The sequence below is a fragment of the Ascaphus truei genome, chromosome 5, assembly GCF_040206685.1.
Source record: "Ascaphus truei isolate aAscTru1 chromosome 5, aAscTru1.hap1, whole genome shotgun sequence".
NCBI lineage: Eukaryota > Metazoa > Chordata > Amphibia > Anura > Ascaphidae > Ascaphus > Ascaphus truei.
Window position 1 is genome coordinate 281,817,470 of NC_134487.1, and position 25,003 is coordinate 281,842,472.

Consider the following 25,003-nt stretch of genomic DNA (forward strand, 5'->3'; position numbering starts at 1 on the left):
CGCTTGGGTGGAGGGCCTCCATGTGCTGCCGGATCTCAGGAAAAGATTAAGCCTTTGTCCGCGTGAAAATTCCAGAACAGGAAGTGACACGCTGAGCAATGTGCAGGAGGAGTGTGTAAGGCTAGGGTGGCCAACTCCAGTCCTCAAGGGTCACGAACAGGTCAGGTTTTCAGGATACCCCTGCTTCAGCACAGGTGGCTCAATCAATCTTCGACTGAGCCACTGATTGAGCCACCTGTGCTGAAGCAGGGATATCCTGAAGACCTGACCTGTTGGTGACCCTTGAAAACTGGAGTTGCCCCCACCCCCCTGGTGTAGGGTTTCCAGACTGGAGCCCTGTGTGCTCCGTATGACTAGGGATAAACAGTATTGCGCGCCCCCGGTGCAAAATTATTCAGGGGAGACGCGGCAGTTGCAGAGGCCCCGCACTCTTCCCCCTTTAATTTAAATGAATGCCGGGTGATCGCGTGAGGCCTCTGCAACAGAGGAACTGCAATGCGCGCGCATCTGTGACATCACATTTGCGACATGTGCACAAGCAGCTTCTTCTGCGCGCGCAGGAGAGACAAGGCTGACATCTATTCTTTGATTTGCCGCTCGGCCGTCGCAACCTGAAAACAAATTTTGAAAACTCTTCCACTGTGTCGCGCATTGCAGCAGCAAGTGGCGCGACAGTCGCGATATGTTTAAGCGTTTTGCAGGGATGTATATTCTTTGTTTTGGCGCAGCGGAGCGACGCCTCACACGTTTTTTGGTGTAATCACGGCCTTGTCTTTGGCGACGCGTCGCAGTAGGGAAAGATTGCGCACCCCTGCTTTATAGAATAAGCAGGACCATACCGAGAGATAATATGCACCGTTTTATAAAGGATGTTAACAGCGGAAATTAGGGAGTGATTAAAAAAGAAAGAAAATGGATCTAAAGGGATATATAAAAATCCGTTTTAGTGATGATGAAAATAAGAAGTACTTCTGTGTGTATAGTGTAAAGCGTGTTTAAAAAAACGAAATACACCTGAAACAAATATATATATATATCCAGAAATCCAAAAATGCGATTTGTAAAAACTGAAGTATAAAGTAAATACCGGTATATAATGCAATCATAAAAGGCAAAACCCCATATAGATAAAAGTTAAATAGCAACACAACACTCCTAAAGAATCCTTAAGTAACCAGTTGTGTGATTCGTGGGCTTCTCTGTGCAGCTTCATGGAGCCAGACTCTTGTTTGGTAGTAATGGAACAATAGACCTTTTATACGATATGGAGAAACCCAATACAGTGTTGTGTAGCAGTCTTTTTAATTGGGTGGAAACACCACAGGGTAGTTATCACTACTCCCAAAATTATAGGCTGGATCACAATGAGGGTAAAACAGCACATGGGGTTGAAATGACTGCAAGGGAGCCACGGAGACACCGTTCCACTCACACCTACGTAGCACTGCATTCAAAGCATCCCCCAATGGCTACGTCATTGGGGATATCCTCTGAGTTTGCTCCCTGCTCCTCTATGCTTAGGCTGCCGATGGCAACAGCTACCGAATGCGTTTATTTAGCAGCTCTCCCTTCATTTGTGTATTAAATAAATGTGTATAACAACATCATTGGATTATTGACATCAAGGATACACAGATTTCATTTGAAGGGTTGTATGCAACATAAGCAGGAATAGGCAGCACTGTCTAAAGTGTTTCCTCACTTGATGCTAAATGGAATGAGGGGATACTTACAGTAAAAAGTAGAGAGCAAATGCAGTTTATAACATATTTTAGGGGGACAGAAGAGGTGAGGTTTGAGGCGTGAGTTGAAGATGGTAAATTCTGGGGTTGGGGGGTGGTAGTCCACAGGTAGGGAGCTAAAAGTGAATAAGGTTTCACACACGAGAGTGCTGTGGATGCACATGGAGTAGGGAAGAGACAACCTTCAGCAGAGCATAAGGTACGAGAAGGGGTATAGCGGGAGATTAGAGCTGAGATGTAAGATGGAGGTAGAAGAATATACATCTTTGCATGAGAGAGGGAGAAGTTTGTAGTTCATGCAGAGTTTGATAAGGCGACATTTAAAGGGATGGCTAGAGGCAGAGACCGGACTAGGAGAGAGTGAGATGGTACATGCTGTTCTTGCATAGTAGATGTGGTAGAAAAAAGACATAAGAACATTGAGTTCAACGCATGTTAAATTTAATTCCCTGGGATACTCGTCCTATATTTATATTTGTTTTTATTGATCCAGAGGAAGGCAAACAAAAAACCCCATGTGAAATTATGTTTGCCAATTATGTCAGATAAGTGGGGCATAATTTTTCATTTCCCAGAATCCCTTGCTGCAGTGGAAGCACTGTATGCCTGGAGATAATGGTGAAAAGCAGGGTTGCAGACCTGTCTTCAGACATGTGAATGTGCTCACAAGTGATATTTTTATTTCCTTATTCCAGTAATTCCAGATTTCTCCCTTCTTATACTTAACTTATTTGGCATATCACAGTACCGAACTTTGTTTTAAAGATCTCTTTTGTATCTGCCATCACACTTTCCATCCGTAGTACATTTCAAAATGATTAATACTTTTGTTATTCAAAATGTATTTTTGAATGGTATCCCTTAACAAACCGTTAAGTGCCTTTCCCACTACTGATGTCAGACTTTCAAGTCTTTAATTCCCTATTTGTGATCTGGCTTCCTTTTAAAATGTAGAAATGCCAGTTGCTTTACGTCAGTCTTGTGGTACTGAGCCTGTGGATATGGAGCCCTTACAGATTGCATTTAACGATCTGGATATGACTGAGCGGAGTTACTTAAGAACTCTTAGACGTATGCCTTTGGGGCCCATGTGGTTTACTTTAACTTCATTTTATCAGTACGCTCTTTCACTTCTTCCTGTGTTAGCCAACATTAGTTTATGTTGTGGTTGTGGCTGCCTCTTTATATCAGCAATTGACTCATCCTTGGAAATACAGAGGCAAATTATTTGTTTAATACTTCTCCATACCTCCAATCATTGGCCTGTCTATGTTATCTCATACTAAAATGATCTTACATTCTGTTTTCTTATCTTCAAGGTTCTTGAATGACTTTTTTTAGGATTTATCTTACTTTCCATTGCAATCCTTTTTTTTTTTTCGTTTTAAAATGTTGCTAAAACAAGTAATTGCTATGTTAAGGCTAATTAAGAGAAGTGCGTAAAAGAATGTACCTGGATGTATAGAATCCAGAATCATTTAACATCAACCAAGCTGAGGATTCTCCACTCTACCGTATAACCAAATTCTATACAGTATGTATGCCTGAAAACCTGATGTAACTGACTGAAATGATGCTGTAAAAGGTGTGTTCTATTTGTCTCTAAATAAATGGAGAAAAGAAGCAGACGATTAACTATTTGATATATCACTGAAAGGTGGAACGTTTATTTGTACCCATCTAATGAAGCAAATCTTCACCCTGAACATGGAGATTGCTATAATTCCTGACCCGTGTGCACAGATATTAACAATATATTCAGGCTCCTTATAGTTCAAATATCTGTAATTTGTGAACCCGAGTGACTTTTTTCTGATCGTCTTGGATATTTGTTCGATTTCTGACTGTTTTTGCTTATTTTTCGAGATGTTTTTCTACTACAGATGACTACCAATTTATCTCAGTTTACACACCTCTGATTTCAGGATGTAATTACACCACATGATTAAACACATCAAATATAGATCTTTGTTATCTACATGCTCCTGTGGCCGTTAAAGCTCCATGTGATAATGCTGCATGTTGTTTTCAGCATGGGGTTCTGCATCCTTTGTGTGCACGGTCTGAAGGTTCTGTACTCCCGCTGTGGTCCACGTGGAACCTCTGCACTCACCCTATGCTTCCTGCTGCTGCTTCTTCTGTTCTCCTGTAAATCCGTGTCTCAGAGTGAGTGCTGGCGCTCCCGGGAGGTGCTTTTCAGGTAAATATACAACAAACCGTCCTGCTGCTCCCGTACACGTCCCCTCCTCCTGGCTTATCATGTTTTGTCCGTCACAGATCGGGTGTCCAGGCTTTGCCTCACAATGCCAAAGTGCACTATAACTTTGCCAATTTCCTGAAGGACCAAAACCGCAGAGATGAGGCCATTCACCACTACAAGACTGTCCTCAGGTAAGATCACACCCATAGAAAAGAGTCCCCAGGCAAGACCACGTCCAGAGAAGAGACCCCAAGTAAGGTCACATTCAGCAAGAGAGTCTCCTGGGAGGACCAACACACAAATAGAGTCCCCAGATAAGACCACATCCAGCAAAGAGAGTCTGGGGAAGACCACATTCAGAAAAGCGAATCCCCAGGAAACACCACATCCATTCGTTTAGAAATATCCTTGTCCATGATGATCGGATTTTACTATCCTTAAAAACTTTCCCTACGGGAGTGCAATAGATTTCAAAGTGAACAACGATAGCCCCTAGGATATAAAAAAATAATAATAAAGAGCGAGAGTGCCCTGCTCATCTGAAAGGTGAGTAATGGTATTCTCTCCCCAGCTCATGGCCCGTCAAGCAAAAGATTAATACTGCAGGGTCCCATTCAAAAGCATGCGCTATCCCTTCAGGGCAGCAAGACTTGGTGGTCTTGTGGCGTAATCGGGCCGCATTTGGTTGCATTTCTCCTCGCGGTCACGGAGAGCGCAAGTCTTGCTACATCTGTACTTCCTTTAATATATGGTTATTTCATAAAAGACTGTCGTTTTGTTGAATGCTGCCGACATCTGTGCTTCTGATCAGTAACCTGGGTAGTCTATACATTCAATATATGCATATCGGTGCTAATTTCAACAAAATACTTGTCTTTCAATAATAACCCGCTGCTCTGTATGATTCATTTTGCTAAACTCTTATTCTTTATTCTGTATTTTGCATCAATGTTTATTGAATGGTGGGATGACTACAGTATGCGTTAGGGACATCTTATGTTTTATGTTTTGCTAATATGCATCCTAACAACCTCTAGCAACAGTGATATTTACAATCGTTTTCTCATCTCTACCACTTATTAATAATACTAATCTTTATTGGCAGTGTTTATCCATATAGTAACACTGTTCCTAATTCACTGTATTGACTTGTTGCTCTTTATAACAGAATATATTATAACTATGCCCTATTTGTGTATTTCACTACATATAGACTTTAAAAAAAAAATATGAATACCTTTTCGCCAATTGTGATACTCCGCAACACCTAGTTACCTCTTATAGACACTTTATGGTTACCCAGAAGACCCCTATATATGTGTATATAGTTCTCACAACTATACATGCTGTACTCTCTTTAGGGTCTTGTTATCTTTGCACAACACATAATAATACATTAAGAGTTTTAATATGTGCATATATTTCTAATATTGTGGTACATATTTACTGTCTCTCAGCCTTTACGTTTAGTGATCCCTGTAGAAGAGATTTACAGTTGTATATATGTATACACACATACCAGTCAAATATCTCATCCTACACACTTACCCTATACAGAGCAGTTTGTATGTTAATGTGCACATAAGCTTTGACACGGATTCCACCGCTTGGTTTCGATGTTGGATTCTCTCTGAATAAAGTGCTCTGAATACGATGAGCATTTTCTTATACGCAGATTGTACCCGCAACATCCCAGCGCCCTTAACAACCTCGGCACTCTGACCCACAATGCAACTGCGGCTGAGGAATATTATCGCAGGGCTCTAGTGATCAGTTCACAGCACAGCAGGGCTCTCTTTAACCTGGGAAATCTTCTCAAGTGAGTGCCATAGATAATGCCCAGTGTATATACAGTACGCATACCTACAGAACCCATAATGCCCAGTGTATATACAGTACGCATACCTACAGAACCCATAATGCCCAGTGTATATACACATGCTGTACATACAGAACCCATAATGCCCAGTGTACATACACCTACATACAGAACCCATTATGCCCAGCGTATTTACATATACAGCACCCATAATGCCCATATACACATACATACAGCACCTTTAATGCCCAGTATATATACACATACATACAGCACCCATAATGCCCAGGGTATACACACATACAGCACCCATAATGCCCAGGGTATATACACATACAGCACCTATATTGCCCAGTGTATATAGACATACATACAGAACCAATAATGCTCAGGGTATATACACATACTGTACATACAGCACACTTAATGCCCAGAGTATACACACATACAGCACACACAATGCCCAATATATATACACATACAGCACCCATAATGCCATGGGTATTTACACATACATACAAAACCCAGGGTACATGATATACTATACACATACATACAGCACTCTCTCTCTTGCTCTCAGTCTTTCTCTCTTCCTCTCGCTCTCAGTCTCTCTCTCACTTTTGCTCTCTCACACTCACTTTTACTCTGTCACTCTGTCTCTCTCTCAGGCTCATTTTTAATCTCTCACTCTCTTACGCTCCCACTCCCTCTCTCCCTCATTCCCTCACTCTCTCACCCCCCTCACTCCCTCACTTTCCCTGCAGGACTCAGGGTCGGGATGACGAAGCTGAGCGGTTGCTTAGGGAGTCCCTTGTTCATGGTCCTTTTTTGGCAGATGCGTATTCCAGCCTCGGGTCACTGCTGGCTGACCAGGTGAGTTCTCAGCACATCTCCTGATTCCTCTCCCCCTGCACATGGTGTCACAGTGTTCTTATGGTACAGCAATTGGGGCAGTGTATGGTAGAATGTATATTTAGTGCGCACTTGTTATGGTGCAGGATCTATAAAGTGGGTGCTCCTTATGGTGCAGTATATATGAAGTGTGTGCTTCTTTTGGTGTAGTAGTTGGTGCAGTGTACATTACTTGTGTGCAATATAGGGTGCAGTGGATTTGAAGTGTACACTCCTTATTGTGCAGTATTTTGGTATATGACGTGTGTTCCTTATGGTGCTGTGTGTCACGGGAGACCAGGACTGTTAGCCCCTCACTGCTACTTAGGCTTTATAGTATTGATATATACCTTTTAGGTTCAGACCCTTTTCATCCAGTTTCCCTGTTACTCACTTAGGGTTAGTTGGTCTGAGTCTTGTGCCTCACAGCCTACCTTCATTCTGTTGGGACATTCAGTGATAGCTTGTCACTGTGTCTCCCAGGGACATTGTTGCAGGGTTTAGGGAAATACCAGGTTACTACGGTCTACCTGGGAACGGGCCTGTAGAAGGGGTTTCTATACCCCGAAACGTGACGTTGTCCCCCTTGCCCTGGACTTTTAACTCCCAGTGTTTTCCCTTTTCTTTCCCTCTCCCTTCTCCCTTTTCCCCTTCCCTGTCCTTGTCCCTGCCCCAGCACATAGTGCTTTCTTTTTTGGTCTTTGTTTGACCATTTTTTGCATCATTCGTGTCACATTAAATCCTTACTTTTGGCTGCTCCATTTACTATCTGTTCTTTCTGTTTGAGTGCTGGGAACATTTGTGTTTTATTCCCTATTTGTATTTGTACCGGGATCATTCACTAGGCAAAACAAGATAGTAGAAACAAAATGTAGTTTATTGCGGTAAACCCGCGTACAACAAGAAGAATGACCCAATATACAGAGAATGGCACACTTACTGGGGGTCTGGGGGAGAAATCTAGGTTCTGCTAGGTGCAGGGCACCTGCTTCGCTAGGCTTACCCTGATTGGGATACCCACCCGGCTCTCCTGGTCCTCTTTTCGGCTTGAAATCCTAGCCGCGACCGCTACGTTCGATTGGTAGAACTTGGCCGCAAAAGACGGGACTTAGTCTCTGCGCGCCCCCCAGGAGGGGCGGGAGATTTGTCTGGGGGGTGGGGGGGTGTGGGCGGTTGCAGAGGTCCCGCGCTCTGTCCCCAGGCATTTAAATTAATGCCGGGGGATCGCGTGAGGCCTCTGCAACAGGAAAATTTACCGAGATTCAGAAGCTGTGGCGCGTCTCCAAGGCAACGCGGCATCAAGTAACTTCACAGGCATCAAATGACACCGCAGGTCACATGACCCCGGAGCATCATCTGACGCGGCGGCAGGTAGAGGGTCAGGGGGTGCTAATACGGAGCAGGCCTGATAGGGTGGCGCAGCAGGAAAAGTTTGCGCTCATCTGCTCTAAGCTATCCTTAGCATGGAGGTAGGAGGAGCGACCAATCAGAGCGTGGGAACCCTATCCCACTAGCCAATAGAAACAGGGGCTCGTCTCTTGGCTGACAGAGGAGGAGGCGTGCCAAGCCGGCTCAAAAAGCTGGGCGAGCGGGAAATAAGATTTAGCCAATAGGAGAAGCGCCTACGAGCTGTGTCTCCCCCGGCTAACTCATTGCCACCAGCTGGACAGGCTCCGCCAAGTCTAGGAGACTCAAAAGGTGTCCCCACAGAATGCCCTTTGTTCTCCGGACCTGGACAATCGCCCTTCCTCGCCCACAAAACGGTTTGTTTTCTCACCTCTGGACATCCCCTCCTCTTTGAAAAACGGACTTTATGCAGACATGCTGGCACCTTAAGCAGATGCCCGGGCTGACTGCATAGAGACTTTTAAGAAATGTATAAAACACAATAAAACATATTTTATTACATGGGGGACCTTGGGGAGACTCATAGCTGTAACAGAAATAGGACTGAGATATCTGGGCTTGAAAACCAGGAGTCTGGGGGACACTGGGCAGCCCCGGTGTAATTCACCCCACGTAGCGGCAAATCATGCCTGCTCGGCGGGCAGAACTAGGGAACTACCCATAGCTCCGGCCCCCGCACCTCTGCAAACAAAATAATTGTATTTCTACCCAAATATCCCACCTAAAACTTACACGCAGAAAGTTGCATGAGTCTGGGGCAAAGGGAACAAGGAAAGTGGAAAAGCAGGGGTCACATTAACTTTTCAATGATACCTGGCTCCTGGCTTATAGCACCAGGGACCCAGGGGCAACCAGAGGGCTTAAGCTTTATTTGTATAGCCTGGTTACCCTTGCCCGTCACACTGTGTATATATGAAGTGTGTGCTTCTTATGGTTCATTATATGGTGCAGTGTATATAAAGTGCGTGCTGTATCTGGTGCAGTGTATATAAAGTGTGTGCTGTATATGGTGCAGTGCATATAAAGTGTGAGCTCCTTATAGTACATTATATCAGGAAGGGAGTCCTGCACAGTTTAATCTTCTCTAGGCTCATGGCTCGGTCTGTCTAGCATGTTTCTATTTCCAGGTTTTCTCTCTGTCTCTGTCTCTCCCTCTCTCCCTCTCTCTCTCTCTGTCTCTCTCTCCCTCTCTGTCTCTCTCTCTGTCTCTCTCTCTGTCTCTCTCTCTCTCTGTCTCTCCCTCTGCCTCTCTCTCTCTCTCTGTCACTTCTTTTTTTCTTCTTCTTTCTTTCCTTCTTTCCTTCCTGCATCTCACCTCCCCTTTTTTGCCCTCAAGAAGCGGCATAAGGAAGCTGGGGATGTTTATCAGACAGGAATCAGAAGCTGCCCCGAGAACCCCGACCTGCACAATAACTACGGCGTGTTCCTGGTGGATATGGGTGAGTGAGCTCGATGATCTGCGTTCATGTAAACATTCGTCGGAAAGAACATCTGAAGCAGACATGAATATCTTACCAAAGAAGAAGGAAAACAATCTTTGTCTTTAGCAGCTCAGTGACCCCCGCTTTTAGGGACCTTCCCAGGATGCTCTCTTTTCCATAGATAACTGAGGAGGTGCTTCCCGAGATTCCGTCACAGTCCCTAAGCAAACATGGAGTCGTAAGAAGCAGATAAATGCACAAAAAGGGACGTTCAGCTAAAGAAGCAAAGCAGGAAATCTGAAGAGTTTTGAGTAAAATGCACTCACAGGGACCTGCTTTTACATGGAAGACATTTGGGCTGTTGACTTCATTCGGACTGTTGACTTTTCTTCAAGTCCTCTATGGCAGCCAAATACTAATGGGATAGGTCCTCCTCCTCACAGCTGGTTGAACAATCAGTTCTTGTGACCACTATTTAAGGAGGTGTTATTCACCTTAGGTTAGTTATTCTTGTCCTACCTCAGCTGAAGAAACGACATCAGGCAGGTTCCCTGCCAGCTTTATTTTTTCATGTATACTTTTTCTGAGGGCCGCGTTGATGCCGATCTAAACGGAGCAGGAGGTGATTTCCCCAAGAACGTCCGCTTTCATGTCGCCGTCGTAATGCTATTGCAGCCCTATTTCAGCTCTGCTAGGCATCTTCCCCCTGAGGCCGCGGGAGCCGCTTCTCTCTTGAGTGAAGACATCAACACGCAGCACTTTGGTGTTGGCAGATGACATAACGGAGAGCATGTTTTTTTGCGACAACAGTCCGTTCTCCACCAGTTCTGGACGTCGGGTATTTGAAAAGCATGCTTATTCCCTTCTTATTGATAGAAGACTAGCAGCATGTCTGTTCCTTTGTATAGTTTCAGGGGACCAGAAAACAGAGCAGCCTCAGTAAGTGACTCAGATTAAGTCCAGGAAAGAGTTTCTGGGGCTAAATATTGTGCAGAGTGCAATACCAAACTTTCTGCTACCCACCTCAAAAGATTTTGCATTAAGAAAAGGAGTAAGAGAATTCTGCTCAGTTAACTACCATTGACTGGATGAGAACTCCCCTCCTGCAGTATGCTGATAATGCACAGTCTCATGGGTCTTTAAAAAGGCTCAGATCAATGACTTTATTGGATTTGCAGCTTGACCGTTTCGTTGGTTATTCAGAACAGACAGGTGTCTCAGAACTTGGGGATTCCTCGTTGAAGGAAGAGACCCAAGTGGATGCAGGTTCCTTTAAGATGGATGCTATAGTCCAAGCTCATTAACAATGTGAGATGGATGATGGATATTGAGGACACCAGAAAAGAGCTGGGGGTTTCTGGACCAGGCCTTTTTTGGCTCTAAAAAATTGGCTGGAACTTTTCCTGTTCACAGTTCTATGAAGGACATTGTGAAGATGGAATGGTCATCACTGGATAAAAGACCAGCAGTGACTAGAAAATTTGTGAAGATGTCCCCCTTCGGTAAAGAGGACTGCAGTGCCTGGGTAATACTGACAAAGGTGGACGCAGCTGTCGCCAATATGGAAAGATATACAATGATCCCCTTGTGGATCTTCATTTAAGGATCCTATGGATTCAACAAGCGACAGAGAAGCCCAATGCTACATCCAATATGACAAAAATACACAGTAAAATACTTATATATTCTCTTGAAAAAGGGTAATTTAGTTTAACCCTTTGGCCAAAGAATTGTAAGCCTGCGAGCCACGACAAGGCAGACCCAATTCGCAGGTCCTAACACTACCAGATAAAATACTAATATACCTCTATATTGCAGAATGAAGGACTCTCTCCCAACAGTTTAGGGATTGCTCTGATACATCCCATTAGTATTTGGCTGCCATAGAGGACTTGAAGAAACAGAAATATCGGAAAGCTACAGTTCCTCGTTTTTTGTTTGCACATGCCCACAATTGTTGAATCGCGCCCAGAAGCCTACATGAGTTTAGCTCTTCTAATACTCTTGCACAAACAAATACAAACGTTTGCACGTTTCACATGGTTTGCACAGCTATGAAATTGTGCAGTTTTCACAGTTCACCATGCTAATTCTAAACCCTGAAATATGGCTTTTGCTGGCTTGTCCTCTCCACCAAAAGCCATATATCAGGGTCTGAATGTTGTTTAAATACAATGCTAAAAAACATGGTTGAACCGAATGTTGGCAAATTCACACATCTCTGCTCATTATATAGCTTGATACAGTATACTGTATAGCCTGCAATATAGCACATTATACAGAACAATTTATAGCTCAGACTGTATATATTAAATACAGGCATACCCCGCTTTAAGGACACTCACTTTAAGTACACTCGCGAGTAAGTACATTTCGCTCAATAGGCAAACAGCAGCTAACGCATGCGCCTGTCAGCACGTCCTGAACAGCAATCCCGGCTCCCTACCTGTACCGAAGTTGTGTGTAAGGGGGAGACTATAGAGCCTGTTACACATGCGTTATTTACATCAGTTATGCACGTATATGACAATTGCAGTACAGTACGGGCATCAAAAGTGGGAAAAGGGAGTGCTTCACTTTAAGTACATTTTCACTTTACATACATGCTCCGGTCCCATTGCGTACGTTAATGCGGGGTATGCCTGTACATTTTGAACCATCTATCTCAATGTCTTGTATAGCGCGTGCGCAGTGCGAACCAGGCTCCTATGAGCTTTTTAAAAACTCCGAAAGGTGGAGTGAAGAATCAATCGGGGCTCGGAAAGCCGTTTTCTGAATGTGGGATGGACTTTGATATTTCTGATGGATATGGGGAGGGCATTCCCTGGCTTCCCTGGAACCATAAAGCGGTGAAATAATCTGACAAATGTGCCTCTGAGGTAGATTGTATACACCAACATCACACAGCAGCAGGCAAGCTCTGTGCTTTCTTTAAGCTGTCACCATATTCAGGCCATGTTGCTGTCCAAATCAAGTTGACTTGGAACATTCTTTACATTTCCCATGGCATGAGGGAGTCCCCTATGTTCTCTGTTCTGGTAGGGAGACGTCAGACTGAGTTCTGCTCAGTGCTCGTAACATGAGTTGGGATTTTTGTAATTTGCAGGAGCTCCACAGGAAGCCATGTCTCATTACCTAATCACGCTGCGGCTTCGTCCTGATCACCACGTGGCAATGCTGAACTTAGGCCGACTACATCGCTCTCTAGACCAGAACACTGAGGCAGAGACGTGGTACAAGAGGTAAGAGAACACAAGGCTCAAGTGAGAGCAGAGATGCCACTGGAGAGACTGTGAGAGCAGAGATGCCACTGGAGAGATTGTGAGAGCAGAGATGCCACTGGAGAGACTGTGAGAGCAGAGATGCCACTGGAGAGACTGTGAGAGCAGAGATGCCACTGGAGAGACTGTGAGAGCAGAGATGCCACTGGAGAGACTGTGAGAGCAGAGATGCCACTGGAGAGACTGCGAGAGCAGAGATGCAACTGGAGAGATTGTGAGAGCAGAGATGCAACTGGAGAGACTGCGAGAGCAGAGATGCAACTGGAGAGATTGTGAGAGCAGAGATGTCACTGGAGAGACTGTGAGAGCAGAGATGCAACTGGAGAGATTGTGAGAGCAGAGATGCCACTGGAGAGATTGTGAGAGCAGAGATGCCACTGGAGAGATTGTGAGAGCAGGGATGCCACTGGAGAAATTGTGAGAGCAGAGATGTCACTGGAGAGACTGTGAGAGCAGAGATGCAACTGGAGAGATTGTGAGAGCAGAGATGCCACTGGAGAGATTGTGAGAGCAGAGATGCCACTGGAGAGATTGTGAGAGCAGGGATGCCACTGGAGAAATTGTGAGAGCACAGATGTCACTGGAGAGACTGTGAGAGCAGAGATGCAACTGGAGAGATTGTGAGAGCAGAGATGCCACTGGAGAGACTGCGAGAGCAGAGATGCCACTGGAGTGACTGTGAGAGCAGAGATGCCACTGGAGTGACTGCGAGAGCAGAGATGCCACTGGAGTGACTGTGAGAGCAGAGATGCCACTGGAGAAATTGTGAGAGCAGAGATGTCACTGGAGAAATTGTGAGAGCAGAGATGTCACTGGAGAGACTGTGAGAGCAGAGATGCCACTGGAGAAATTGTGAGAGCAGAGATGCCACTGGAGAGATTGTGAGAGCAGAGATGCCACTGGAGAAATTGTGAGAGCAGAGATGCCACTGGAGAGATTGTGAGAGCAGAGATGCCACTGGAGAAATTGTGAGAGCAGAGATGCCACTGGAGTGACTGTGAGAGCAGAGATGCCACTGGAGAAATTGTGAGAGCAGAGATGCCAGTGGGAAGGCTTTGAGAGAGCAAAGCGACAACTGGAGAGACTGAGACTTCAGAGAGATAGTGAAAGAGCAAATAGACAACAGAAGAGAATGTGAGAGAACAAAGAGACAATGGAAGAGAGAGAGAGTGAGACAGGAGAGATACAGTGACAAAGTGTAAAGAGCCTAGAAGCTCTAGGACGAGACAGCTTAGGTAGCTTGAGCTGGGAAACAAAATGTAACGTTTAGTGTTGGCAGATGAGGAACTAGAGACGTAGAAGTGTTTGTATTCACAAATTTATTGTAGATTGTAACACTCACATTAGAAGTTTACATAAATTAAATTGCACTGCACAGTGTTTTCTGAACATCCCAGGTGTCTTCACATGTACAATGCTTTCCAAACTTCACAGGTCTCTTCTTCATGTTTACATTTCTTTGGAAACCTTACATATCTCTTCTTCACATGTACAAAGCTTTCAAAAAGCTCACAAGTCTCTTCTTTATCTGTACAAAGCTTTCCAAACACAGCATCTCTCTTCGTGTGTACAGAGCTTCCAAACCTCACAGGTCTCATCTTCATGTGTACAGAACTTTTCAAACCTCACAGGTCTCTTCATCACTTGCACTGTTTGTCATGGGAGACCAGTACTTTTACACTGAAACCATCGCGATCACTAGCACCAGACAGGACAACGTTGTTGAATAAAATGGGGTTTATTCTGGCACGCCAGCAGATATAACAAAGATGTACAAAACAAGATACAATACAAACTGGGGGCCTGGGGAGTAGACTCTAGCCTCGCTAGGTGCAGGGGCCTGCTTCAAGAAGGCTTGCCCTGTCCGCTTCTCCTCTAGGATATCAGAGGGCTGATCACACTGCAGAGCCTCTGACACATATCTCCAGTTGGTCACTGTCAAGATCCAAACTCCTACACAGAATGACTCTCCGTCTCTCTGTCTCTCAGTCTCAGATGCTCTCCGCACTCCTTTCCAGAGTGTCTCTCTCCCTGTGGGATAACTAACTCCTGCTCTGACCAGCAGGGCTCCTTTATATACCCCTTGGTGGCTATCCTTTAACATGGGAGGGGCTGCCGGCCAATCAAAACAAACCCGATTGTCCGCTCTTTCACACTCACCAAATGTCTGTAACACCTCCACCCTCCCAATCATTGTCTCAACACACATTTATCTGCAGGAACCTCAGCTGATTAAATCACAGAGTCCCCTCCATAGAAATGCAACTCACATGCAAATCATATTACAAGTCTGCTATCTTAGAAATGAGTACATACAGTCACATAATCCAATTAACACTTTACAGGGCTGACTCCCAAATCACATCACATAACAATGCCAGCTTTTCTAAACGAGGAGAAGGATTGTCACAGGGAATAAAGAATACAGGCTTTGAAATACATTCTCACATACATAGTGCATTATACATTCCCTGTTCTCCCCCAGATATTAAAAACATTTGGCTGAAATAAGCCTTGCATAGGTGGCCAAGTTACATGGACTTAGGGGTACCTAGCTGGGCTTCATTTCAGTTTTGTGATGCCAGCTACCCCTACCGTCACTCTGTTCAAATGTTGAAACTTGATTAAACCATAAATGATTATATAATATTTAATACAGCGGTAGATCAATAATACAGGCTTAATTTAATGCCTGCCACAAAGAAGTTAGACTATAATATTTTGTTGGCTCAGGTGCAGGGACATACAGGAAGGGGGTGGGGGGGGGGAGAGGGAAGGTCATGGTAACACAAGGAATGGTCTGGTAACAGGTCCCTTTGCTCTAAATCCAGTGTAATTCCCATCACATTGCCGAGCTGGGATCTCTTTCTCCTTCACTGTTTTGTTCCCTCTCTCAGGGCTCTTCAGTTCTCTCGGGACAAGGATGTTCTCTGCCCACTTGGAGCGCTCTATTACAACACAGGGCGATACGAGGAGTCACTGCGTCTGTACCAAGAGGCTGTGGCATTGAACCCGGGCAGTGTGCAAATACGACTGTCATTGGTGAGCAGCAAGTTGGGAGACTGCACATTGTGCAAGAAACATGTTACAGGGCTCTAATCGCAATGCACCATGTCAGTGCAGCCATCTCTGGAGAGGAGCCTAATAGCACATAGTCACACTACTGGGTAAAGATGTGTCCACAGCACTCTTCTTAAAATCAAGTCCTCGAAGGGCCATTGCGGCCTGAAATGTTGCCCCTATCATTGTCTATGTTACTCCTGAATACATTGTTTGCTGTGGACAGCTATCTTATTTATGGCGCATTAGATGGTGAGCTCCATATTCGCATGCACCCCATCCCAGGAGCTTGGAGAAGTACATAATTCGTCAGACCTTTCTTTCTGACATGGTGCTGTCTCCTACGTAGAACATTAAAGTTTTGTCACACTACTGTGGGCATCTCACACCCTTCCTCTTGTTCCATCCTTCTCTAGATTTCCATTACAAATAAATGGTCAAGCTCAAGTTTTTACTGCACATAATTGAAAAATAGTCTTTTATATATAGGAGGTGCAAGGAACATATCTTTACTAAATGGGTGTCTCCCTTGATAATGTCTCCATATAAGAGTCAACAAATATGTCTCAAATAATATAGTTTGTCATCCTATTCTTAAAAGCACATATTAATAGCACATAATCATGTATGCTCAATTATCTAATACAACTAGTGAAGGCGCAAATAAGTGGCAAAGTGCTGTGCGATACCCAAAAAAGTGAACTAAATCACTCACAGCCGGTCTATTGAAGTAAATTAGCCAATATGCAGAAAGGATGTTAATTCTGCTAAGGCTGGTCAATTTCGTGGGTTACACCAATGGCAGTGTTATGAACACAGCGATCTGCAGTTCTCCTCAGGAGTGGATGAGAAAGAAACATGGCATAATAACATTTATTGCAAAAGGGAACAGGGGAGTATGGACTACAACTCACATTCTCCCCATTCTTTGATGCAGTAAGTGTATTGGGGTTACACTAAGACTGCTCTCGATCACTCCGGTATCACTTAATAGCGCCACATGCCTCTGTGTTGTCCTGCTCTCCAGGAGATCACGTGCCTCTCTAAGACGCCGGTACTCGAACTTCCTTGTGTGCGCATCTGGTTGCATGACTGGTGTCCGCAGAGGTCAGATTGAATCAGCTGATAGCCAAACTAAGTAAATACATTTTGAGAGCGTGGTGAAGATAATTAAGATGCTGTCTATTATGTCCAAGAACTTCTGAGAGATATAATAGGGGATATACGGCAACTAGTACAAGTTTGGCAGCAGGGGAGAAGGACTACACAAATTTGTGTGCTGTTTAAAAACTGTTACTTATAAAATCAGTGCCTCTGATATGACGGCAATGGTGAAAAGAGACTTGATATAAAGTAGAGCAGTCAGGATATATAAGCTGTTGGCTTATAGTGTAGATATGCATGTTAGCTCCGTAAGAATGGATCAATAGTACTGATTGATACACCATAAGAGGTAGATGCTATGGCCAAAAGATAATAACGTGCTGTACACATTTCGTATTGACGTGATATCTGAGTAATACTCCAATGGTGTATACTCCATTCTGACGTCTGCTATCTGAATGATGCTTGAATGGTCTACACTGGACTTTAAGTTTGAAAGAGACACACACACACCCATCTGTCCTCCGCATTGGTTCTGACTAGGGTTTAAAAATGCAGTTGATGATAATTGAGCATACATGATTATGTGCTCTTAATATGTGCTTTTGAGAGTATATTGACAAAACTATATTATTTGAGACATGTCTGTTGACTGTTATATGGAGACATAGTCAAGGGAGACTCCACATGACGAATCCTAAGATTAAGGACTGCTAACTTGGACTGACTGTATGATCAGTTATATACTCTCTCCTAGAGGGATCACTAGGGTATGGGGAAGTTATAGCATAGGAGTAGACATTCTCTCCCTGGAGATATACCAGGCTTTATGCTGTATTTACCTGCAAAGTATAGGGTAAGATCCATATGAGATACATATATTGTGGAGTGCCAACGTTACATCTTTATATGTTTGTCACCAATTTTATCTGTAGATCTCAATTGGTTTTAGACGTCTGTATTTTTTACTGCAATTTGTAATACATTTCTAATCAAAGAGTGCAATATGGAACTTCTTTTGTGTAGATTTTGTATTTCGTTAGCATTCCCCCTCTCTGCCCTTCTACATATTTCCTGTCCTCTCCTCCTTGGTATCCCCATCACTTCCTTTCTACTTCTCTAACTCTCACCGCTGACCCTCTCTATACCTCCTCGCCATTTTTCCTCGCCTCTGTTCTTCCTCTTTCTTTTTCCCATCCCCTCCCTTTCTCTCTCACTTTTTTCCCTCCCTGTGCTTCAGGCTCAGGTTCTGGCTGTGGCGGGCCACCCTAAGGAGGCTGAATCCCTTGCCCGTCGGGTGACAGATGAGGTCACTGACTGCTTTGAGTGTTTCCGGCTGCTATCGGCCATCTACAGCAAAGAGGAAAACTATGCCAAGGTGCCTGGACCCTGCACGGACCCTCCCTTGCCAGTCCATCACTGTGTGACCCCCTCCCATTCCCACACCCCATTACTGTGTGGCCCCTCTCACTTTCCCACTTCACTACTGTGTGCTCTTTGCTCCTCCCCACATGACCTATCTAAGATCCTCATCTCTCTGGATAACTGTCACAGCAACCATCACTGAATGTCCGCCACCTTCTGCATCTGTAGTATATAACTAACCATTGCCCTGTCTCTCTGGACAACTAACACTTTCACTGTGTCTCTGTGCATCTAACCCTCACCCTGTCTGTATGTGCATCTAATCCTCTCTTTGCCTGTGCATCTAACCCTCTCTCTGTCTCTACAACTAATCCTCATCCTGTCTGTATAACTAACCCTCTCCATATCTGGACAACTAACCCTCTCCATATCTGGACAACTAACCCTCTCCATGTCTGGACAACTAACCCTCTCCATGTCTGGGCAACTAACCCTCTCCATGTCTGGGCAACTAACCCTCTCCATGTCTGGGCAACTAACCCTCTCCATGTCTGGGCAACTAACCCTCTCCATGTCTGGGCAACTAACCCTCTCCATGTCTGGCCAACTAACCCTCTCCATGTCTGGGCAACTAACCCTCTCCATGTCTGGGCAACTAACCCTCTCCATGTCTGGGCAACTAACCCTCTCCATGTCTGGGCAACTAACCCTCTCCATGTCTGGGCAACTAACCCTCTCCATGTCTGGCCAACTAACCCTCTCCATGTCTGGACAACTAACCCTCTCCATGTCTGTATAACCTTCACAATCTCTCTGTGGGTTGCAGGCTCTGGAAATGATTGATTACGCTCTGCAGATGAAACCAAAGGATCCAAAAGTGACGTCTGAGCTTCATTTCGCAAGAGGAAACCAACTGAGAGAACTGAACCAGCTGGAGGAGGCCTTCAAGGTAGCACCCCAGGGATGGCTCAAGAACACTAGCATAGGGACAGAGCACAGCGGGCACCAGCAACAGGGTACAGAGCACAAGGAACACCAACACAAGCACTGGGAACAGGGTACAGAGCACAGGGAACACCAACACAAGCACTGGGCGCAGTGTACAGACCACAGGGAACACCAACAACTAGAAAGTGAATTATGGGCACCTGGGCTCAGTTTTAAGCCCAACTCTGGGGAAGTCCCTATAAATGGCTCATAAATAAATGCAAGTAATCTCCGTGTAGAGAAGATGGTGGGAGGACGTACCTGGGTCACAAAATATCTGGTGCTGCTACTTTCACAGGATGCCTAAGGTGCACCATTATTCAATAGAGATTGGCGTAGTGGCCTGAAACCCTTTCTTGAATTTCCTGGAACCAAATCCGATCACAACTCCAAAATCCGCCAGCGGATTTAAAAATGTGCCCCCTTTAGGCACTTGCCTGAATCGGCCGCCTCCTTGTGGCTGCCCTCTGCTTCTTTGGAATTCCAGCGTCAAATAACGCTGCGGACGTCACCAACATGACATCACACAGCAGTGCGTTGCCATGGAAACATGAAGTCATTTGGCGTCACAGTGTCATGGCAACGAGAGAAAGGAGTCGGCCCACACAGGCAAGTGCCTTCCCATTAGGTCCGATAGGCCAGAGACCGTGGCAAAATTAAATGGGGGTGGACATTGCCACCCCAAAATGTAGCCGACCTATGCCCGGGCCTAATGCGAAATCTGACACTGAACACAAGGTCTGGTAGATATAATTGTACCATGCTGCCAAATATGCGGGGGTCGAATAAATAATGATAATAATATTAATAATACTGAGGTATGGTATATGTAATGAAAGAACCCCTGGAAAAGCATCAGAATTAGCAGATAATATAAAGTAGAGGAGGAATAACATAAGCATGTGTGACTACAATCGCAGGATTTCATGATCTCACATGGTGGCCTGGAGTTGGTTACATTAAAAGGTCACATGCTCGGTGTCATTTTAATCCTGCACCTTTCCTGTGTTTGTAATTGTGGGGTCTCCTCTTTCCCCAAGTGCAGATAATGAAGAGTATTGTGCCCACTAGCGAAACTCTGTTTGAAATATTCCGCACTTCTATCCACAGAGCTACGGCCGTGTGGTAGATCTGAATCCTGACCAAGCTCAGGCCTGGATGAATATGGGAGGAATAAAACACATTCAGGTATGAGAGAGGGAAGGAGATTGAGGGAAGAAATGAAAAAGAGAGGGAGAAAGAGGGCAGAGCGTAGAAGGCGGTAGGGAAGGAGAAAAAGGACAGAGATCGAGAAATGAGTGGGGGGAAGGAAAGCAGGAGAAAGAGGACAGAGAAGCAGAAAGGACAGAGAAAGAGGTGAGAGATGGAGGCAAAGGACAGAGAAGGAGAAAGGTGAGATGGTTTGGTGTTTAAAGTGGTATGCTTATAACTCCTATTGCTCTATGTAGCCCCCCCCCTATAACTCGTACTATTGCCCGATATAACCGCTCCATATAACTGCTTCCTATAACTCCTCCTATTGCCCCATATAACTGTTCCCTATAACGCCTACTATTGCCCCATATAACTGTTCCCTATAACGCCTTCTATTGCTTAATAGCTTTCTATTGCTTTATACAACCGCTCCCCATAACTCTTCCCATTGCTTCATATAACATCTCCCAACAACTCCTATTGCTCCATGTAACCGCTCTCAATAACTTTTTATTTCCCCATATAACCAGTCCTATCACATATAAAACTTCCCATATTGCTTTCTATCGCTCCATATAACTGCTCCCTATAACTCTTCCTATTTTATCAGGTTAATTTTTGCTTCTACATCCTCCATGGCAGTCATAACTAATTGGATATAGCTCCTCCTCTTAGCTGGGGTAGGACAATAATAAAGTTGTGACACGGGTATAAAGGAGGTGCGTCCTCGTCCCTGGTCCATTATTTTTGTCCTACCTAGCTGGGGGAAGGAAGTGATCATCTTTCCCACCAGTCTTTACAAAAATCTTGGCATTTTAGTTTTCTTTACAATTTCAGAAAGACGGATTACCTTCTGGCATTGAGGCGGGCTGCCTGTTATTCTCCTGAGGTTGGCTGCTCTAAAGTGGATCCATGAGCGAAAGACCCCCCTCACTGCCAGGGTTTTTCACCCCCAGGAATGTGTTCACAGATTGGAGTCAGGTACAGGTATACTCCACAGGAGATCTGAGGATACAGGACTCCCTCTCCCGCAGCTCCCACGGTGGTGACAGCGTCCCAGGGGGCAAGGGGAGGCTAATGCATGACACTTCCAGTTTGTACCATAGAGTCTGGGAGGACCGAAGAGCCTGTTCCCACGCCTTGGTTGAACTGAAGGCGTCACTTCCAGCATATGTGTATTGCCGATAACGTCACTTTCGGTGGTGTGTGACACAGATGATGTCACTTGCGGTCTCGACGGATGCTGAAAAAGCGCGGAGGCAGGTTCAGCCAGGTATGTAAAAGGTAACCCTTTGCCAACTCCACTAGGTTGCAGCAAGATGCTTTGCACAAGATGCTGATGTAGTAAATCGAGCGAACAGTAACTGCCTCTGGGATCCTGTCTCTCCATGCAGTTATTCCCTGCAGCACAGCCAATCTACCCCTCAATGTGGTTTGCTTTTCCTGTGATACTATAGTGTGCCTGATAATTCTGCTCTCAAACAGTTAAAGGCTCGTGCAAAACATATGAAAACAATTCCATGCAATCATCAGCAGTCTCCATGCCATACAATGTGGTATATGCCAGACCACATGCCATACAATGTGGTATATGCCAGACCACATGCCAGACCACATGCCATACAATGCGGCTCTGCTATACTATAGTGACCTTGGAAGTCTGCTCTTAAGCAGCTAAGTGGTACTTACTTATATATATCAGCTTTGAAGATTGCAACCTGCCTACCCCGCCAGTGGTTTGCTGGTGTTACTAGATCTGGACTTTACTTGGTATAGCTGCTGCCAAGCAGAAACCAGACAGCTGCTCATTAATAATGTCTGTGTCTATGACACGAACGGCAAAGCACAAGGAGCAAACACAGCTGGAGTCCCCGGCTGTTACCAGGTCACAAGTTTCGGTGGATGCTGAAGACAACAGTATGTTGGACTTCCAAGAACTACCAGCCCCGTCTGACGAGACAGTGGATAGTCTTCTGACGATGGATCCTCTTCTGACGAAGTGGAATTCCAAGAAGATCAAGGATCATTCAGAATAGAAACAATTGAGATACTAATCAAAAGCATGGGAATCATGCTAAATATTGAGGACCCAAGGAACAACTAGAAGTCTTAAACGTAACGTAACAACGAGGCATTTTCAGAGAATGTATCCATTCCAAGAGGAAGACTGCAGATCACGGAGTCTTCCTCTTAAGGTTGACGCAGTTATTGCTCAAATAGCAAAACAGACGTTCATTCTCTTAGAAGACGGATCTTCATTTAGAGATGCAATGGAAAAACGTATTGACAGTACACTACAGAAGCATTATGCTACTCTGGTCACAGCAATGAAACCAGTAACCTCTATGGTAAATATAGCCCGAACAGTAAGAATCTGGATCTCGGATCTGGAAGACCAGATTGAATCGGGCACTTCCATACAAACTATATTACGGGACTTTTCAAGTCTAAAAGACGCCTTGGATTTCCTGTGCGATACATCCATGTACGTCATGCGACTCACAGCAAGGTCCTCAGCACTTTCTATAGTCGCCAGGAGAGTGGCTTGTTAAAACCATGGGCAGCAGATACTTCTTCCAAGTTAAGATTAGTGTCTCTGCCTTATACAGGTTGCTACCTTTCTGGAGGAGCTTTGGATGACACCCTGACCAGGATTTCTGCCTCGAAGGGACAGTTCCTGCCACAGCATAGAAAATTTAAGTCCCCACGTCCAAAAAAACCAAGACACAATTATCAAGAAGCCAGAGTCTACAGACCAGACAGGCTTTTCAATTTGAACTGGTGACCTTAACAGTCTCTGCGTCCTCCTGAAGGAAGACCTAAAGTCAACCAACGGAACCAAAAAATCAACCAGTATGGAATCGGAAACTCCTGAAATTTTAAGGACCCCAGTGGGAAACGTTATACCAGTTGAGGACAGACTGATGTGGTTCCTCAAACAGTGGTTCCAGATGACGGAGTACTCATGGATCCTCCAAATTATAAGAGACAGTTATACCTTAGAACTATTCGCAGATCCAGGCGACTTCTTTCAGAAATCCCACCTACCAAAAGATCCATTAAAGGCCAAGAAACTGAATCCGGCTATTCAAGACCTTTGGATCAACATAGCCATTCAAGAGGTACCTCTCGAGCAGTACAGTCAATGGTTATACTCAATAATTTTTCTGGTCCCCAAGGCATCAGGAGGAAACAAAGCCATGTAAGACCTCAAGCAGGTTAATCACTACTTAAAAATCCATCATTTCAAGATGGAATCCTTGAAGGCGGTCATGGCAGTGGTGCAGCAAGGCAATTACTTTGCATCAATCGACCTAAGAGATGCTTATTTAGATATACCAATTTGCCACACTCATCGAAAAGGTCTTCGTAGGAGACAAGCACTTTCAGTACAAAGCCTTGCCATTCATGTTGACAACAGCACCTTGAACATTTACTACGGTAATGGCGATAATCGCAGCAAAGCTTCGCCAAAACGGAATATTTGTCATTCCGTTTCTAGACGATTGGCTGATCAAAGCCATTTGGAATTCATGGCACAATTACATGTCCAGAGAATCTGCAGAGAACTACAAGAGCATAGAAGGATCATAAATATGGAAAAGAGAATGTTGGTTCCTGCTCAGATTATTCAATTTCTTGGGGTCCTGTTCAATACTCAACAGGGAATCATTTCCTTACCCCCAGTAAAAGTGGTCAACATTATTGGATAAGTGTCTTCTTTCCTAAAGATAAAATGTCCATCTCGCCTATATTTTATGTACCTAATAGTTGAAGAGTAGAGCAAAGGAGCACAGCTGCCAGAAATAATCCTGAAGAAACAAATATCACGGGCAAACTCCAAAGATAAAACTGAAGATGTTTAATGAATAAGCTCACAGGGAGATGAACATAGCCAACGCACCAACGCGTTTCATCTCGTCGGACTTTATCAAGGTGTAATATGATAACATACTTCTTCCTTACATAGTAACCATTTCGCGCCAAAAGTCCCGCAGTGCCGCACCACGCATGTGCACCAGTGACGCGTCGCATCACTGTGACATCTCACCATGTCCAGCCCCTCACCTCGGCACATGTGGTGACGTCACTAGTGTGCGCCCGAATCCACCCTGGAACGCAAGCCCGTGATGCTCCTGCTGGGCTAGAGGTGGAGAGAGTGGTTAAAATATAACAAACTTTATTGATAAACCTAAAGTAACAAAAATAACAAAAAATGAAAAAGTAAACATAAAACTAGTCTAAAATAAAAAAAGATATAAGATAACCTTGAGAAAAATGAAATAAAATACATGCAAGAAGACATTTTAACAATTACAGACACAAACTGGCTATATCATAGTAAATACATATATAAATATCACTAAAATTAATTATAAATAAATATATAATGAGTACATGAAACAGAACACAGACTCAGTGTGTGTGATTGTTAATTGGCAGAGTTCATCTCTATGGAAAACAGTGGATACATTAGAGTGAATACATACAATTCTCATAATATTTGTATATATATATATGAATATACTCTG

At 44.4% G+C, this 25,003-nt stretch overlaps 1 protein-coding gene across 6 annotated transcripts in view; it reads left to right on the top strand.

Annotated features, from left to right (window-relative positions):
* TMTC1 (transmembrane O-mannosyltransferase targeting cadherins 1) overlaps positions 1 to 25,003 on the top strand; it is a 72,735-nt gene that overhangs the window by 42,155 nt on the left and 5,577 nt on the right. For 4 of the 6 annotated variants that reach the window (XM_075602272.1, XM_075602274.1, XM_075602276.1 and 1 more), the window contains 10 exons: positions 3,775 to 3,942; positions 4,020 to 4,133; positions 5,618 to 5,761; positions 6,526 to 6,634; positions 9,396 to 9,498; positions 12,587 to 12,722; positions 15,659 to 15,803; positions 18,166 to 18,303; positions 19,117 to 19,239; positions 20,388 to 20,465. In XM_075602272.1, the coding sequence (XP_075458387.1) occupies positions 3,775 to 3,942; positions 4,020 to 4,133; positions 5,618 to 5,761; positions 6,526 to 6,634; positions 9,396 to 9,498; positions 12,587 to 12,722; positions 15,659 to 15,803; positions 18,166 to 18,303; positions 19,117 to 19,239; positions 20,388 to 20,465 (1,258 nt within the window). Of the gene's footprint in view, positions 1 to 3,774; positions 3,943 to 4,019; positions 4,134 to 5,617; positions 5,762 to 6,525; positions 6,635 to 9,395; positions 9,499 to 12,586; positions 12,723 to 15,658; positions 15,804 to 18,165; positions 18,304 to 19,116; positions 19,240 to 20,387; positions 20,466 to 21,427; positions 21,745 to 25,003 lie in introns of all 6 variants that reach the window. The other 2 variants (XR_012801885.1, XM_075602277.1) reach the window with 2 other exon arrangements.